At 39.1% G+C, this 18,004-nt stretch overlaps 1 protein-coding gene across 1 annotated transcript in view; it reads right to left on the bottom strand.

Moving 5' to 3' along the window:
• Positions 1-534: 534 nt before the first annotated feature.
• Positions 535-18,004, bottom strand: part of LOC134668157 (exostosin-2) — a 70,740-nt gene continuing 53,270 nt past the window's right edge. The window contains exons 4-7 of the mRNA XM_063525676.1: positions 14,722-14,881; positions 3,896-4,016; positions 1,658-1,816; positions 535-921 (exon numbers count right to left, since the gene is read on the bottom strand). Of these exons, the coding sequence (XP_063381746.1) occupies positions 703-921; positions 1,658-1,816; positions 3,896-4,016; positions 14,722-14,881 (659 nt within the window). The 3' untranslated portion in view covers positions 535-702. The remainder of the gene's footprint in view (positions 922-1,657; positions 1,817-3,895; positions 4,017-14,721; positions 14,882-18,004) is intronic.

Genomic DNA, 18,004 nt, shown 5'->3' with positions numbered 1-18,004 from the left:
TTCGCTGTTTTAAATGTTATGTAGAGTGTTACTTGGTTTGAAGCATACAGTTATATCAGGATGCATATCGGCACTTCTTTGAAAAAATCTCGTATCTCACACTACTACTCAAAGTTGAAAAGCAGTAAATCTGTAGGTATGCATCCGATACATAGATACCACAGTTTTCTTTTGATTGACAGAACAAAGAGTTTTTTTTTCCAAAGTAGTGCCGATATGTGGTATACCGGAATTTTCCATGTATTGCAGTCGGTCGGCCCTAAACTCTACAGACTTTAACGCCATGTGCCCATGTATTTGCGTGAAGCGTTGTATACACGTGACGCGCTTATCTTCAGGATTTTTGAATTTTTACCAGGTTTAAAGCATACCTATATTAGGATACATATGTGGTATACCGGAATTTTCCATGTACTGCAGTGGATCGGCCTTAAACTCCACAGACTTTAAGGCCATGTGTCCATGTATTTGCGTGAAGCGTTGTATACACGTCACGCGCTTATCTTCAGGGTTTTAGAATTTTTACCAGGTTTAAAGCATACCTATATCAGGATACATGTATGGTATACCGGAATTTTCCATGTACTGCAGTGGATCGGCCTTAAACTCCACAGACTTTAAGGCCATGTGTCCATGTATTTGCGTGAAGCGTTGTATACACATCACGCGCTTATCTTCAGGATTTTTGAATTTTTACCAGGTTTAAAGCATACCTATATCAGGATACATATGTGGTATACCGGAATTCTCCATATACTGAAGGGGATCGGCTCTGAATTCCACGGATTTTAATGCCATGTGTCCATATATTTGGGTGAAGCGTTGTATGCAGGCGGAGCGCTGGGTCATGTGGCGCGCGTCGGCTGAGAGCATCTCCGTGTTGGTGCACTCGGGGCATTTGAACTTCTTGCGGGGGGTTACCTGGAATTTGATGTTTAAGATATTATTATATTGGGCTTGAAATGGGGTTTGGACTAAAGGCGTGCTCTCTACGCTACCTAGACATTGACGAACGAACGGACAGCACTCTACTCCAGCGGTCGGCAACAAGCGGCCCGCTCATCCTCCCTGGCTATTTTGTATGTAATATTGACAAACGACAATGTTTGATAAGTAACAATATAGCAGTGCTATGCAGTTTGGCAGACAAGTAACAATAATTAATGTAACTTATCTTTTAGTAATAAATAAATTAAAAAAAAGTCATAAATATTAACAAAATGCAGTCCTCGTCAACTTCGTTAACTACTATGTGGCCCTTGGCTGCTAAAAGGTTGCCGACCGCTGCTCTACTCTATTATACTTTGCAGATGTCAAATTGTATGGAAATTTAAGCCCACGAAAATTCACATGTTTGCCAAGTTGAGCATGAGCACGTTTTCTTTTTAAAATTCCCTTCGCTCATCATGACTGTGACCAACAATCACGTAGATGGGAGGCAAGAAAGTTATCCTTACTAGATATAGACTCCACATCGTTAGCGCGATTTAGAAACCTCCAATAGGCATACAGCGACATCTAAGAGACCTTTCGAAAAACTTATCATGATGGGTGGCAAGGTCACATTTTGAAGTTGTCGTCGATATACCGTTAGCGCTATCTAGAATTCGCGCAATCCGGCACTGCGACATCTAGCGGACGTTTCAAGCAACTTTACCTTAATAGGCGGCTTGCCAGTGACGTTGGCCACTAGGAAGTTCATCGCGATGTCCTCGCAGTTGAAGTTGTCGTCGACCCACGCGCGCACGGCGGCCGGCATGCGGTACGTATAGTACCACGACCAGATCTTGTGGTGGAACGCGGCGCCGGTTAGAACCTGGAACGGTAAATAAGCTTTTTGTCAAATATTTTTTTATACAATCTTTTATCGCTGACTGTACTTTTTTCTCAACAGGCAACTAACGCTGCGTCTTACGTAAGCGAACAACTCGCGAACGCGACGCGGCGGGCCCAAGGCGTTCGCGTTCGCAACGAAATCGCCCACGTAGAAAACTGCTATAGGTATCGAAGGATTGATTCACCCCGCGCCGCATCGCTTCGCTTCGCGTTCGCGTGTTGTTCGCCTACGTAGTACGCTGCATAACACTTATTGAGAAAATTCGTAAAACCAAACACAATTACATTGCGTTCACAGAGTTCCGTATAGAATGAGATAGCATAATTTATATTAATGTAACTAAAAGTAATTTTATGGTATTTGACCCCGGCAAAAATAGGGTTAATGAGGTTCCTCCCATATATCTGAATGATATTCCACTAGAGAACCCTCTCTGGGAAGCTTCAAATATTTAGGTCATATTGTTACGTCTGACTTAAAGGACAATCTGGACGTAGAACGAGAACGGAGGGCTCTGTCGGTTAGGGCAAATATGATTTCCCGTAGGTTTGCGCGATGTACAAGGGAGGTAAAACTTACCTTATTTAAAATATACTGTACTTCCCTGTATACGTGCAGCCTCCATAGGCTAACCTCCATAGGTTCTATACGCAGCGGGCCTACGGGGCCCTCCGGATCCAATAAAACAACGCGTTCCGGGTATTGATGGGGCTGCCTCGTTTCTGCAGCGCATCAGGGATGTTCGCAGAAGCGCGCGTGGACTGCTTTTATGCGACTATGCGCAAACGATGCACATCCCTGGTGCGCCGGGTGCGGGCCAGCCCCAACCCTACCCTATCCTGTGTGTGATAGCGGACAGACTTGACTGCCCGTATATGAGACACTGCTGCGAAATGCATGTTTCCAGCAGTGTATATATATTGTAATAGTTTATTAGGTACTAACATTAGGAACGTAAGTCTACTAACAAATCTGTATAAGTCCATAGTTGCTCGAAATAAATATTTTTCATTCATTTCATCTCATTCATATATTGTAATCTATTATGAAATCAAAACAAATGAAAACGCCCATCTACATTAGTTTGTATACTATTCGTTTCGTTCAGTGAGAAAAAGAGAAGATGCAATTACTCGCTATAAATCAATTGCACATATGTATCTGCTAAGACTTATATTAGCGCAACGCACGCATAGGTGAAAGTAAAACGTTTATAAGCTTAGGTAATAAACGTTTATTACGAGTATATTATTTTTAACATTAATTACATTAAAAACAGAGATTCTATTTGTTATTTTTAGACACTTCTAGATAAAGTAATTATCATTGATTGTACTCGTACCATCGCTCACACTGTTAACTGTCCAATTGTCCATCGGTGTATCTTATTACAAAAGGCATAAGGTCCACCGATGGGCAGTTAAGTGTAGCTGTTTGTACCTGTTACCTTCCGTGATCATTTCTCACTTGATGGTCTCATCGGAAGATCAGCGCTGGAAGTCGCCAGCAACATGCTGAGATGGGACCATTTCGTGTCACTTTATTTTTCACTGTTTTTTTATATGTATGTCTATTGTCTGTGTGTTTACGAATAAAAACCTATTCTATTCTATTATACGTGAGGCGGGACGGGAACCCCACGATCCGGTCGGGAAACTCACGCCACACGTCGAAATTGAATCATACGAGGACTTGTTACTAGAGACTATTCTACTCCGACTCACCATGGAAATCTGGTTGGTCCACTCACTGTGGTATCGCCAGGAGTTAGTGCCGTTGTTCCACACGTGGAAACGGGACGGGAACCCCACGATTCGGTCGGGAAACTCGCGCCACACGTCGAAACTGAATTATACGACTTGTTACTAGAGACTATTCTACTCTGACTCACCATGGAAATCTGGTTGGTCCACTCGCTGTGGTATCAACAGGAGTTAGTGCCTTTGTCCCACACGTGGAGGCGGGATAGGAACCCTACGATTTCGGGAAACTCACGCCACACGTCGAAATTGAATCATACGAGGACTTGTTACTAGAGACTATTCTACTCCGACTCACCATGGAAATCTGGTTGGTCCACTCGCTGTGGTATCGCCAGGAGTTAGTGCCGTTGTCCCACACGTGGAGACGGGACGGGAACCCCACGATCCGGTCGGGAAACTCACGCCACACGTCGAAACTGAAATCAAAATAATAATAAATAAATAGTAGTTCCTCTTGAATGTAGTACTACTATTGCACCGTTTAGAAAAACGCTTTAAATGTATTGGTAACTAAGTCCTATTGAATCTTCATGAAAAATAATAAGTCTACAGGACTTAGTAAAGTAGGGTAGCCATAATACGTCACATTACGTTCAAATACGGAATGTTTATCCAAATTCTTTCACTACGACTTTTTTACCCGTATCTTACAAAGTTGCGTACAGAGATATCGCATTCCAACATGAATAGAATGAGACATGGGACTTTTTCAAAGTAGTTACTAATAGTAGTACTAGTATGTACATTGTAAGAAGTAAATTGTTTGCCGCTGAATGCACGATGATGAATTACACAATTAGCGGACTAATTATCGTTTTTTTAAGATTAGCAATAGTCATAGTTGTCATCCATCAAACATTGATTATTTTTCCTTGCAATGTGTTGGCATTTTACGCTTTTTACTAGTTCATTTGTGTTTTAAGTTTAAGACAATCAGGCACAATAAAACTGTTCTGGCATAAAAAAGTCATAATACTCGATGTATAAGGTATTTTTTATAAACCTGGAAATTTCAAACATACATACTTAAGTAATATCTATATCTGGAGGTTGTAGTATTATGGAGAGATTTTTTACAAATTTAACCTCTAATGGATTGAAAATAAGGTTGGTTTATAACGGCTTCTACACGGGGCCGCGAGCGACAGCTAATATAATATAATTAATATACATATGAGCAAACATTGTTTACATAAATAACTGTCTTTGCGATATAATTATCAATTAATTGATTACTGTCCGTTTAACCCACGCGCATAAATAACATGCTATTTTAAACATTATCGTAACATTCGTAACATAAGAAATTGCTCGTCAACTGGTGTGATAGCAAAGTAGAGATCAAGAAGTAGGTATCTTTTCACAAACGTCTTGCCAATATTATATTTACATGCCTCTAAGACTGCGCTTCCACGAGAGATATGTGAGCGTGCGTAGCGATGGATATTTGTTAAGAACCAATAGAATCACTTCATTTACCCTTCCTCGCTTTTGTTTAAATTAAAGTCTCATAATAAAACCAAAAAACAGCTAAGTATTTTCATCGATAAGAAATATTGATTAAGATAGACAATCCTAACCCATCGATCAAGTATATTTATCATCTTCTTTATTAATAAACGCGAGCCGCTTTAACGGTAGACCTAAATGAAATTATGCTCAATCGAAAGAGCTTGAAAAAATATCACTTTTGAATCGAGAACATGTATCCGCAAAATTCGTATTGTCGAGTATTTTGCATTTAAAAGTGAAAAAATTTCGACAAACAATGCAAATGTTCAATTTGTTGGTTGACATTTGACAGCTCTATGGTTTCGTTCAGAAATTGTAAATATTTTTACATCCGTCATGCATGTTGGACAGATTGCTGGTGAGAGTGTGGGTAAGCCTATTTAAAAAAAACGATTATGTCAGTGTAAGACACATATAATGTAAGATGACACTGGTGACAGATGACACCCAATCATGTATTGTGCATTGATTGACGGGTAAAACCATGGTAAAACCAAAAGTTTGTGCTTTACCAGTCTGAAATTAAGTTTAATTTTCAGTAAAGGGTCTAAATGTTTGTGACTAACCTAAGCCCTCCTACGTGTACACGCTCGACGCAGCTAGCCAACTTTATTGTCACGCGTGCAATAGAGTATTAAAGGCCAAGTTCGGCCTGGCCAGCCAGGGTTCACGCTAGACAACGTCAACGATTTATTTGGGGTCGCCGTCATCGAAAACGATGAGGAGGAGGAGGACTATACTTACTAACGATGACACGGCACCGCCGCGTAAAAAAAACCTATGCCGAAAATCGTGAGTATCTTTAACCGACATAATTGTTTCAATCTTTTATTATTGTTGTCATGTTGTTGACAAATAATTTTGTTACCTGAACAAACCTTGCCACAAACGCTGAAAAACAATGCAACGAAGGGCGGTTCGTAAAGATTTATTAACTGTATGTAACTATTGTCACGGTAAAATATTTGCCAGGTACCATCAGCAAAAATTAGCTTAGCATTCTGCATACAAATGTGTATACAGGGGTACCATACCAAGCTAATAGCTTTGCCGACTGTACACAAAGTACTTGCAAATATAATATGCAGCAGATGCATACATATAATGTGATATAAATATAAGTCATATAAATCTTGGTAAGTGCTTTTCCTAAGATTAAATCTAAATTGAACTTTAATGTGCTGTGTCCGCACACATGTATCCATGAATCATTATTATTATTTTATGTAGCTACTTAATATGTATAAACTCTTTCTATCACCCAAAAAAAATGTGAAATTATTCCTTGCACCATTTCACTATCCTGGGTTAGGCCGGGTTGAGCGGTTAAACCTGGAGTTAAGTTACCATGGTTACCAGTACTGTTATAATAGTACTAGATGCAGAAGACTCACTCTCTAACAAAGCGTGTCTGTTACGATCAGCACAGATATGGCCGCTAGGTGGCGACAGTGCCACGCGCGGCTTATGGCTTTCCCCAAAATTAGGGCGGAACCGATGTACTTTTAGCTACCTGTAGCAAAGCGACGAAATCACGGAGTGAGCCACGCCTGCCTTCACGGTTTAAATGCTTAACCCCGGGTTAGTGGGATGGTGCAAGTGGCTCCTATTCGCTCTAATCCTCCCTTCCAGTTCCAGTTATACTTTTAAAATCTGTATTTATATACCCATACAATATTCATTTTTTGCAGATAGTTTCAAGTATTTTGAATGCTGTAGCCAGAAGACTGCCAGACAAATGTGGATTAATAAGGTTGTGGAGATAAAAAAAAATACATCCACACTACAGCATCCGAAATCACAAAATCATTTGCTTCTATATTGAAGAGCTCTCTGGATTTTTTTGATGACTTTCCGGTATGTATAATGATAATTATATGCACAAAGTTTTGTTTCGTATGGACATGTATTTATTACATTAGGTATTTTATTTTTATTTAAGGTCACTTATCTTGACATAAATGCTGAAGGAATTAATTGTCACTTTAAAAGGAGACGAAGAGCAGGACGGTATTATAAAACAAAGTTAAACATCACGGCCCGAAGACCACCCAAATGATGAAAATGTATTAACTAGGTTCAGTTCTTTTCAAATTTGTATTAAGGGGAGAAAATCCAAAATTAAAATTCAGATAAAAACTTTAATGTTTTAAGAAATTGTAAGTCATTTCAAGTTTTAGACATTTTGAAACAAAAAAATGTTTTGAGAAGAATGTGTTTGACAGATGGTAAAGCTGCGGTTTCTTCTGGGATGTGGGGATGCATAGCGAGGAATGTGTTTGTAAGAACCAATACAAATTGTCCTCCAGGACTGCGCTGAGTGAGGATAGGTAATTGAAGTAATTCTAATATTCACTCTAAAGAAACAAATCTACCTCTCTACGCATCCTTGCACATCTCTGATGGAATCATGGTCCTTGCTATCTTTGGTGGAATACCTCATAGCCTTACTATACTTGGTTTTGTGAAAGGCTAACTTTATATGATATACTTAGTTTAATACGATTATTTATATGTATTTAATTGCAAAAGACTGATTGTTGTAGTAAATTGTACTATTTTTATATAAGATATATTTTTTGTAAATTAAAGTAAAAATATATAAAAATAACGTCAGCATGTCTTTTTATAAATCGTCAGGTGAATTGAGATGAAATTGTACTCACAACTTCCATACTGACATTTTAGTGCCATGATGGGTGCATGAAATTTGGGTTCCCTCCTTTGAGATGGAAAAGTGGGTTAGTCCGTTAGGGGCTATTCATAAATTTCGTCATTTCAAATAAGGGGGAGGGGGTCTGGACATCGGATGATGCTAGCATGACGTAGGAGGAAACGGGGTCATTCGAAGCATGATTTTTGGATGATTTTAGGGGGAGGGGGGGTCAAAAATTCAAAAATGGTCAAATACGATGACGTAATTTATGGACAGCCCCTTAGGTGAGAGGTACAGAACCGAAATGCAACAAGTAAGAGGTACAGAACCGAAATGCAACAAGTAAGCAGGTTAGGTTAGAACTGCTGCCTTTACAGAACAGAACTACGACCAGAAAAGTGGGTTAGGTTAGAACTGCAATCCTTGAAGAACTGAACTGCTACCATAAAAATGGTTTAGGTTAGGTTAGAACTACGATCCTTACAGAACCGAACTGCTACCAGAAAAGGGGGTTAGGTTAGGTTGGAACTGCGATCCTTTCCTTTTCCTTAGCGAAGAATTTTCGAATTTTTGGATGATTTTAGGGGGGGGGGGTCAAAAATTGACAAAAAACGATTACGTTAGGTCCGGTTAGGTTAGGTCCGGTTATTTAAATATCAGTTACTATAATCACTATAGAGGTTACTATAATCACTATAGAAATGCAAAAAAAATCATTTTAAATCATTTTCGAACTAAACCTGCAATAAACCGGGCTCTTGAAAATGTTGGCAATGATTCTTTGGGCAAACATTATTAAGGTCAACTAAAAAGGGGAAAGATCGAGGTTTTAATAAACGCATAAGTATAAAGTTTTCGGAGATGGGATAGGTAACCGCCGCCTTGATAAACGTTTAGTCTAAAATGAAATAATTATTTAATCCAAAATGAGTATTATCTTTTATTATACCCGAGCGAAGCCGGGTTCTCATCTAGTTGTTAATAATTCCATGCATTCTGATAACGCGCATCTATTACCATGTCATGCGTGCAACGGTCCGATAGCCACATCTCGCATCACATATCATTAAACAAATCAGTGGAAAATCACTAAGGCTTAAGGCCGAGTAAGTTCGGGTTCTTCTCTCACTCTCACTGAGAACCGTGAGCAAGATGGAAGTGCGTACCGGCGAGCGAACGCGGATACCATGATTTTTTTATTTTTTGTACGTTTAAATTTATAATAAAATAATTTTTAAGAAAAAAAAACCGACTTCTTTGGGGGCCGGTGAAAGATTATAGTAGATAGTACACTATGTAGAAAAGGAGGTAAAACCACCCATTTTTCTACTAGCATTTCGCTTCTGTAATGGCTCCTCTACAGGATGGGCCAACGCCGGCCACTCCAAGGGACGCAGCCATGCGGTAGAAAGAGATAGCAATATTACTTGCTCCCTCTAACGCATAAATGCGTCCCTTGGAGTGGCCGGCGTTGGCCCATCGTGTAGAGGAGCCATAAGGGTCGTAGTTCTAGCCTAACCTAACCCACTTCTCAGATAGCAGTTCGGTTCTGTGAGGATCGCAGTTCGAACCTAATCAAACCGACTTTTCAAGTAGCATTCCGTTTCTGTAAGGCTCGCAGTTTCAACCTAACCTAACCCTTGTTCGGTTCTGTGAGGATCGCAGTTCAAACCTAACCTAACCCACTTAATGGCGCATGCGATGCGGTGTACGGGGGTTTAAGCGGGAGGGGTTAGTAAGATTGGCATCATCATACTTTATACCTACATTTTATGGTAGGTAATCATAGTGGTTTATTTAGTTAAGGTATCATAGTGGTTTTCCGGGCCAAGGTCCGGGTCCGAGTCCGGGTCCGAGTCCGAGTCCGAGTCCGGGTCCGGGTCCGAGTCCGGGTCCGAGCCCGGGTCCGAGTCCAGGTCCGGGTCCGAGTCCGAGTCCGAGTCCGGGTCCGAGTCCGGGTCCGAGTCCGAGTCCGAGTCCGGGTCCGGGTCCGAGTCCGGGTCCGAGCCCGGGTCCGAGTCCAGGTCCGGGTCCGAGTCCGAGTCCGAGTCCGGGTCCGAGTCTGGGTCCGAGGCCGGGTCCGTGTCCGTGTCCGGATCCCAGACCGGATCCGAGTCCGGGTCCGAGTCAGGATCCGAGTCCGGGTCCGAATCTGGATCCGAGTCCAGGTCCGGGTCCGGGTATGAGTCCGAGTCCGGGTCCCAGTCCAAGTCAAAATCGAAATTCGTAATCACCAGACGTGTACCATGCGTCGTTGAAGAGTTCTGTTCTGATCATCATCAGCAGTTCCACTTCATCAAATGCGACAGTTTTTAATGAAAATGCTTGATTTTCTGATGTAAATACAAAAATCTCTATACGCATGCCTTTAAGATTTGAGGAGTTCCCTTGATTCCTCATGGATCCCATCATCAGAACTCGAGCTTGACAAAAATGTGGCTTAAAAACTTAACTTGCTTAACAAACATAACGAAGAGGACAAATCGCCAACCGTGAACTATGCGTCGTTGAAGAGTTCCGTTCTGATCATCATCAGCAGTTCCACTTCATCAAATGTCACTTTTTTGGATGTATATGCTTGATTCGTTGATAAAAAACTAAAAATCACTATGTGTATGCCTTTAAGATTTGAGGAGTTCCCTCGATTCCTCATGGATCCCATCATCAGAACTGGGTTTTGACAAAAACGGGACCAATCTGTATGCATATACATTCAATTAAAAAAAGAATTTTCAAAATCGGTCCAGTAATGACGGAGTTATGGAGTAACAAACATAAAAAAAAAAAAAAAAAAAATAAAAAAAAAAACATACAACCGAATTGATAACCTCCTTCTTTGAGATTTGGAAGTCGGTTAAAAATCGATCCATTCTCTCAAACATGATAATCATGATTCTAAAAATCGGCATTTTAGAATTTAGAAGCAACCTATTATGTACGTTCGTTATATTTTTCTAGCGAGCGAAAGTTAAAAACTCGGGACTCGAATCGATACAGTACCCCAAAAAAGGCTTCAAGCTTGCTAATTAAATTTATGGCAGCCGTATTGTGATCCAAAAAAGCGCTACGACTTTTTAAAAACTCCGTTTTCTGAACCACCTGCACCTTAACATTGAACACGTATGCACGCAATGCCATGTAATCAGATCATGAAAGTCAATTAGTAAGTCAGAGCGCCTTACCAAGATGCCTATCGTTGTGCGACAGAGACATTGACGTTTCGTTCGCTACAGAGCGTAAACGATTGGCATCTTGGCTAGGCACCCTGTAGTAAGTACGCAAGTAACGAACACTTTGGTCTACACATATACACATGATAAACCCTCTATGATGCATTCCAAAACCGCAATTACGGCCAACATAAAGATAAACTGTTTTGTTACCAATGAAAATGTTTATGTGTAATAACCAGACATAGAAGTTTTTGTGGCATAATCGAGTGTTTGAGAAAATGAAACATCGATAAATCTGCTATCGATAAGTCTGTGACAGATTAATAATTAAAAGATGTAACTTCTACTTGCTGTAAATAACCTACAAATTTTAAGAATGCAAATCAATTACAAACTGGCACATATATAATTTCTTTTTTACTATATTTAGTGTACTAGAAAATAAAACAAAAACTCTAGTATACAACGCCCAAAGGACAGAAAACAATTAAAATATCAAAGAAGATATCGAACCTGTCGTGTACTTCGCGATAGCTATGTTATTATACAGTGTTAAAATCGATGATAAAGTTACATCGATAAGAGAAATGTCGATAGTTAATTTTGTCAATCACTTTATTTTGCCACAATAACTTCTATGTCTGGTAATAACAGAGATCATTGCCAGCACTCAAATGCAATTGATTCACTTAACTGACAGATTGAAGTGTTGAAGTAGACATATTACTATTATGCACACAAGAAGTGGATAGGCAGGTATCTACATAGAAGACATATTTAAAATAATTACAGTCCATTGCACGAGAAAGTTAAATTAGTAGCATATTAAGGACTGTATCGTTTATTATAAATACAACTTTACTTAGCCGTTTTTTCTGGTATTATGTTTTTATTAAAAAATTACACATATAGTTTAATTAGTGCTTTAATAATAAGTAACATTTCGTCCTGGGAGATCACGTAAAGCATATGGTTTGGACAATATTTACCCAATCCTCCCGAGTAACTACAACGATTTCGGATAAATACTACAAGAAAATTTACGGTTTGCGAACAAGATAAGTATTACACAAAAAAAATCGTACTATGTAAACAGCAATTACATATGATTCGTAAAGCGAAACATCTGGGCATAGTCTAATCATTTCTTTTAGTTGGAAAAAAAGTTTTGGATCTGTGCTTGGTGGCCTTTTTGAAAATATGGCATGTTACTTACGACAACCCCGACTTTGGTATACAATATAACCATCATGGAGCGTTTCTATCGACCTGTTCTAGCCATGGTTCAACGCCATGAATGTCCGTTAGGCTTTGGATTTCGGTAGATTCTTTTAGCTGTTTCCGTCATTTCCCTGGCGTCAGAAATTGACGGGAATCCAAAATGTTGCATAAAAAGTCGTTTTCATGTAAAGATAAAATACACCACATTTATTCTGTGGATGTTCAATTGAGCAATCATGAAAAGGACACTTAGATGGCATATTTTGGCAGCATATTAACCTTTTGTTTCTTTAAATCGTACTAAGGAATCGGTGAAATAGTCTCAAATTAAGCTCGATAGGCTTGTCCGAATTACATTTGCTAGAAGGTATTAAAATCATCATAAAGTCCCTAAAATAAAATAAATGTAAAACATTCTTATATCAGATATGTCTTAAAAATACCCCCAGATTATACCTTAAGAACATAGTAATACAAAATAATACACACGTCAACAGTTAGACCAGGTTTTATCTGTATTTATAATAAACGATACAGTCCTTATTATGTGATACGGTCTACTGCCTTTTTAGCACGCTCGATTAATCCCACAGTGCTAAACGGCATGCGCATGATTTGATTATTCTCACTAATCGATCACTATGTATTATAGTAGGGGAGCCAAAGAGGAGACTTTTTGGAGTTACTTGAGCGTGTGTCGAGCCCTAGAAAGGATTTTTTGGAGTTACTCCAGCGAGTCAGATTAAGAAGATATAAGTGATATGTTCTTACCCGTGGAGAATTAGGAGATCTACATAAACCACTTTTAGCCGTCAATGTTGGTGGGTTGGTTGGTTGGTGGGGGTTGGTGGGCAGTCTTACTACACTTATGTACTTTTTTAACTATTTTAACTGCCAACTCCAGCTAAAAGTGGTTAAAGTAGATCTTCACGGGTAGATAGATATAATTTATAACTTAATTTGGCACGGTCGAGTAACTATACAAAATCCTCTCTTAGGCTCCCCTACTATGAGTAAAGCGGCGTCAAACACCCGTAAACCCGGGGTTAATTATTCTTACTTTATCTTCAAGTTGTGGTAATCAATTAATATATATGAGATGCAACTCGGTTTTACACTGCTGTACATGGTTTTTAGGGTTCCGGACCCAAAGGGTAAAACGGGACCCTATTACTAAGACTTCGCTGTCCGTCCGTCTGTCCGTCTGTCTGTCACCAGGCTGTATCTCACAAACCGTGATAGCTAGACAGTTGAAATTTTCACAGATGATGTATTTCTGTTGCCGCTATAACAACAAATACTAAAAACAGAATAAAATAAAGATTTAAGTGGGGCTCCCATACAGCAAACGTGATTTTTGACCAAAGTTAAGCAACGTCGGGCGTGGTCAGTACTTGGATGGGTGACCGTTTTCTTTTTGCATTTTTTTCCGTTTTTTTTTGCTTTATGGTACGGAACCCTTCGTGCGCGAGTCCGACTCGCACTTGCCCGGTTTTTTTTGTGGTGGACGCAGTGGAAATCGTAGCAAGGTGAAATGTTTGAATACTTTGAATGTTCCAAATTTTACGAACCTACCTTTGACTATACTTATATCAGGGCGATATGAGTGCGTTGGGTTCTTGAGTCAAGAGATGATATTTTTGACATGTGGGTAAACTTTTAACAACTTCCAAAGTAAAAGTGGTCTCGAATAAGAAAATCGGCTGTAACTTTGGACTTTTCGACAGGCGAAAATGTTGAAAAAGTATTGGTATTCGGTCTCAATCTCGTCGTACGGGAAGAAACGGTTGGACAGTTTGTTCTCTTTGGAGAACCTAAACTGCGACAGCAAAAAGTACTCACCCAAACTCTAATTCATCTGGCGTCAACATGACAATGTCATCGTCAATGGTGAGCACTCGGTCTCGATCTCTTCATACGGGCAGAAACGTTTGGATAGTCTATTCTCTTTAGAATAAATTGCGACAGCAAAAAATACGCACCCAAACTCTAATTCATCTGGCGTCAACATGACAATGTCATCGTCAATGGTGAGCTGGCACTCGGTCTCGATCTCGTCATACGGGCAGAAACGTTTGGATAGTCTGTTCTCTTTAGAATAAATTGCGACAGCAAAAAATACGCACCCAAACTCTAATTCATCTGGCGTCAACATGACAATGTCATCGTCAATGGTGAGCTGGCACTCGGTCTCGATTTCTTCATACGGGCAGAAACGTTTGGATAGTCTGTTCTCTTTAGAATAAATTGCGACAGCAAAAAATAGTCATCCAAACTCAAATTCATCTGGCGTCAACATGACAATGTCATCGTCAATGGTGAGCTGGCATTCAGTCTCGATCACGTCGTACGGGAAATAACGATTGGACAGTTTGTTCTCTTTGGAGTAAATTGCGACAGCAAAAAACAGGACTCATTTAGACGATTCGAGAACTCGCATACGAGTTTCATTACATTGCGGGTTTTGATCGGTCGGTTGAATTGGACGTAACCAACAGTCCGCATTGTAACTAGAATCGCATATGAGTTTGCGCGTCGTCTAAATCAGCCCATACTCACCCAAACTCTAATTCATCTGGCGTCAACATGACAATGTCATCGTCAATGGTGAGCTGGCACTCGGTCTCGATCTCGTCGTACGGGAAGAAACGGTTGGACAGTTTGTTCTCTTTGGTCCTTATCACCTTCAGCGGCTTGTTGATCACTGGCCACTCGGACGCTGGAAAAAGAAAAAAAAACGTGTTTTAAATAATAGATTATACAACAAGGGCATCCGAGGCATTTTATCGGCGAGAGCGAGAGCCGAAATAGGACGAGTATAAAATGGGCATTTATGTTATACATAACGAGTTCAGTCAATAATGATGATGAAAGATTTAGGTTATAATTTAATGAATTATCTCCAGTGTGTTGTAATTGCCATACGAAAGTAAACAATCGAAAGTAACGCGCAAATACAATTATTATTAATTATTTTCATCATAAAAAGACGCAGAACTTTTTTATGAAATGCTCGTATTCTCTTCGTTATTTATTACCGTACTACGTTTATAACGGCAATTAAATGATTTTATGATTGTTTAAGACAGATTATATATATTTGTAGCGTGTATTTATTGTAGCGATTTAATTACATATTAAACCTAATTATTTTTTAATTGTAACTCACTACAATTTATTTAAAAAAATACTTATACTTATTTCAACATTTTCTCTCACATCTTTACTATTTTTAGGCACTACTACTAGGTACAGATGTAGTGCATAATTATTTTCCATCGTATTTTCACGGAAACGCACGAACGTGTCTAACTATTCAGGTTCACTCTCTAGCAAAACGCGTCTATTACGACAGATATGACCGCAAAGTGGCGCAAGTGACGTCCGTTCCAAACTCCATAGCGGTGCGCGGCAACTCCTACTAATAGACACCAAAATTGGTGTGGCCGCGAGTACTTGTAGCGACGCGACGAAATCGCGGAGTGAGCCGCGCCTGCTCTAGTACCTATGATAGATCCTATCTCTACCTATCTAGAACCGTAGAAATTTAAAAATTACGAGTACTTATAACCATTTCGTTTAACTAATTTGTCATACCAATCGGTCGCTTTTCACATTGCAATCACCATTAAAGCCGACCACTGACTAACAGTCCGCCGGACGATATCGGCCTGTCAGTTAGAACAAAATTTTGACAGTTCCGAACAACTGACCGGCCGATATCGTCCGGCGGACTGTTAGTCAGTGGTCGGCTTTACTCTGCACTGCAATGTAATCTCTATATACTATCAAAACAGTTCGTAGTTAATTAATTACGTCACGTATTGTATCCGAGCCGATTTTTGTTGATATGTAAATTAAACACCAGAACACCACCGTACTAATTGACAATGACCGCGGCACGAGGTAAGTCTATTGTAATCCATTTTATTGTCGTGTTTAATTACTTTTTGTGATCATGTCTATTCATTTTTTGCAGTGTCATTGGACAACTAAACACAAAAAGGACAGTAACAGCGCGAAAATTTTAAGTTCCCTGGGTTAGTAACTATTTTGATGACAGAACTCTTAGGAAAAGACTTTCGTATTTCCTAAATAGTCTACCCGAGAATATTCGGCATGAACCAAATAAGAAAAAATTCAAAAGCGCATTAAAATCGTACCTACTGCAAACACTCAAGTGACAATTGCATGCGTGCAAGTGTCACTTAAGTGCTTATACATATTAAACATGTTAAATAATAATTAAGTATAATAATATACGTGTATGTAGAGACTCTTACCTGCAGGCAAACTGTAAATACAGTTTTGCAGGGATCTGTATAGTTTTAAGCTCTGTACTGTTTATTAATAAATAATAATAATAATAAAAACCTAAAGGCCCAAGGTAGGACCTATATATAGTAGGTACTTCTCCAGTTCGATGAAATTTAAACCATATTCGCTCGGCTGAGTTTATTTTGTTTTTCAGTTAAATAATTGCAGCAACTTTTCAATTTGCCTAGATTATTATTTTACATTTTTACAAATGTTTCTTATAACCCAACTAACTTATTTCATTATTCAAGATGACGGCAGGGCATCCATAAAGGAAAGGAGAACTCGAGAATCGATTTCTCTCGGGCACTTGTATAATCGATTCGATAGAACTTAAATTTATTAAACCTATTTTGGAGCTCGTGTTACCAAACAAAATATTTAGTTTATTCGTAAGGGCTCATTTAGACGATGCGAGAACTCGCATGGGAGTTTCATTACATTGCGGTTTTTGATCGATCGGTTGAATTGGATGTAACCAACAGTCCGCAATGTAACTAAAATCGCATGCGAGTTCGCGCGCCGGTAAATAAGCCTACTCTTGCGTTTGTCCACATAGTCCACTTACAGAAGATATTAGGTAAAGGTGAGCAAAGCTCTTTCTTTCTGACTGTGTCTGAGCGAAATGCGTATTTGAGTTCGCACACCTTCTAAATCAGCCCCAATAGACTTAAATTTATTCAAAGATAAAACCTATTTTTTATGGCGTTGGTAAATTTTATAGTTTACCAAGGAATTGTGCAACACACATACATCAGGTGCTCAAGTCTATCAGCGCCCTTACAAAGTGGCGTGCAGGTTAACAATTAATTAATGTCATGTCCAGACAACAGAATTTTTCCACACTTTTCACATACAATTTCCAAGATGTCATTCGATTGGCTCCCACAATTGTTCAACGAACTCAAATAATTATCTACAATTAAAATGAATCTATAAACTGTTCTGTTCTCCGATTCACTCTCGAGCTACCCGTCAGTGCGTAACCAATCGATGAGTAATAACATATTAATTAACACTGCTCAACGGGCTATTAAAGCAAACTAAACTTTAAACACAACCAAAAAGGCACATTTTACAATAACATTTTTAAGAGACTTATAAAATTTTCAAGCTCCTAACTAAGGACTTTTCGATTGGAATATGAACTAAAACTCCTTAACATAGAGTTGTTTTTTTAATGAATGATCTTATAAGCGCTTTTATTGTTATAGCGTTTTGATAGGCTAACATCTGTTTTATAGAAGCTGTATAAACATTATCGGAGTTAATTTTAAATCTATTGTAATATATTGTATCGGACAGACACTCAAATACTTAGCCGCATCTAATATCGACCGTGAATCAAGGCTAACAAAGTCTAGAATCCAATGACTTAGTTTTTTGGCTTATAATCTTTCGGATTGCGGTCATTCTTTGGCGTAAAACGACCGCAATCTTGAAGATATAAAAAAGTTTTAATGTTAATCTTGACAAAATACAACAAAGTCGTTTTTGCATTTGCTTTATAAAAACCGGCCAAGTG

Source organism: Cydia fagiglandana, chromosome 10 (genome assembly GCF_963556715.1).
Source record: "Cydia fagiglandana chromosome 10, ilCydFagi1.1, whole genome shotgun sequence".
Taxonomy (NCBI): domain Eukaryota; kingdom Metazoa; phylum Arthropoda; class Insecta; order Lepidoptera; family Tortricidae; genus Cydia; species Cydia fagiglandana.
This window is presented reverse-complemented; position numbering and strand designations above follow the sequence as displayed.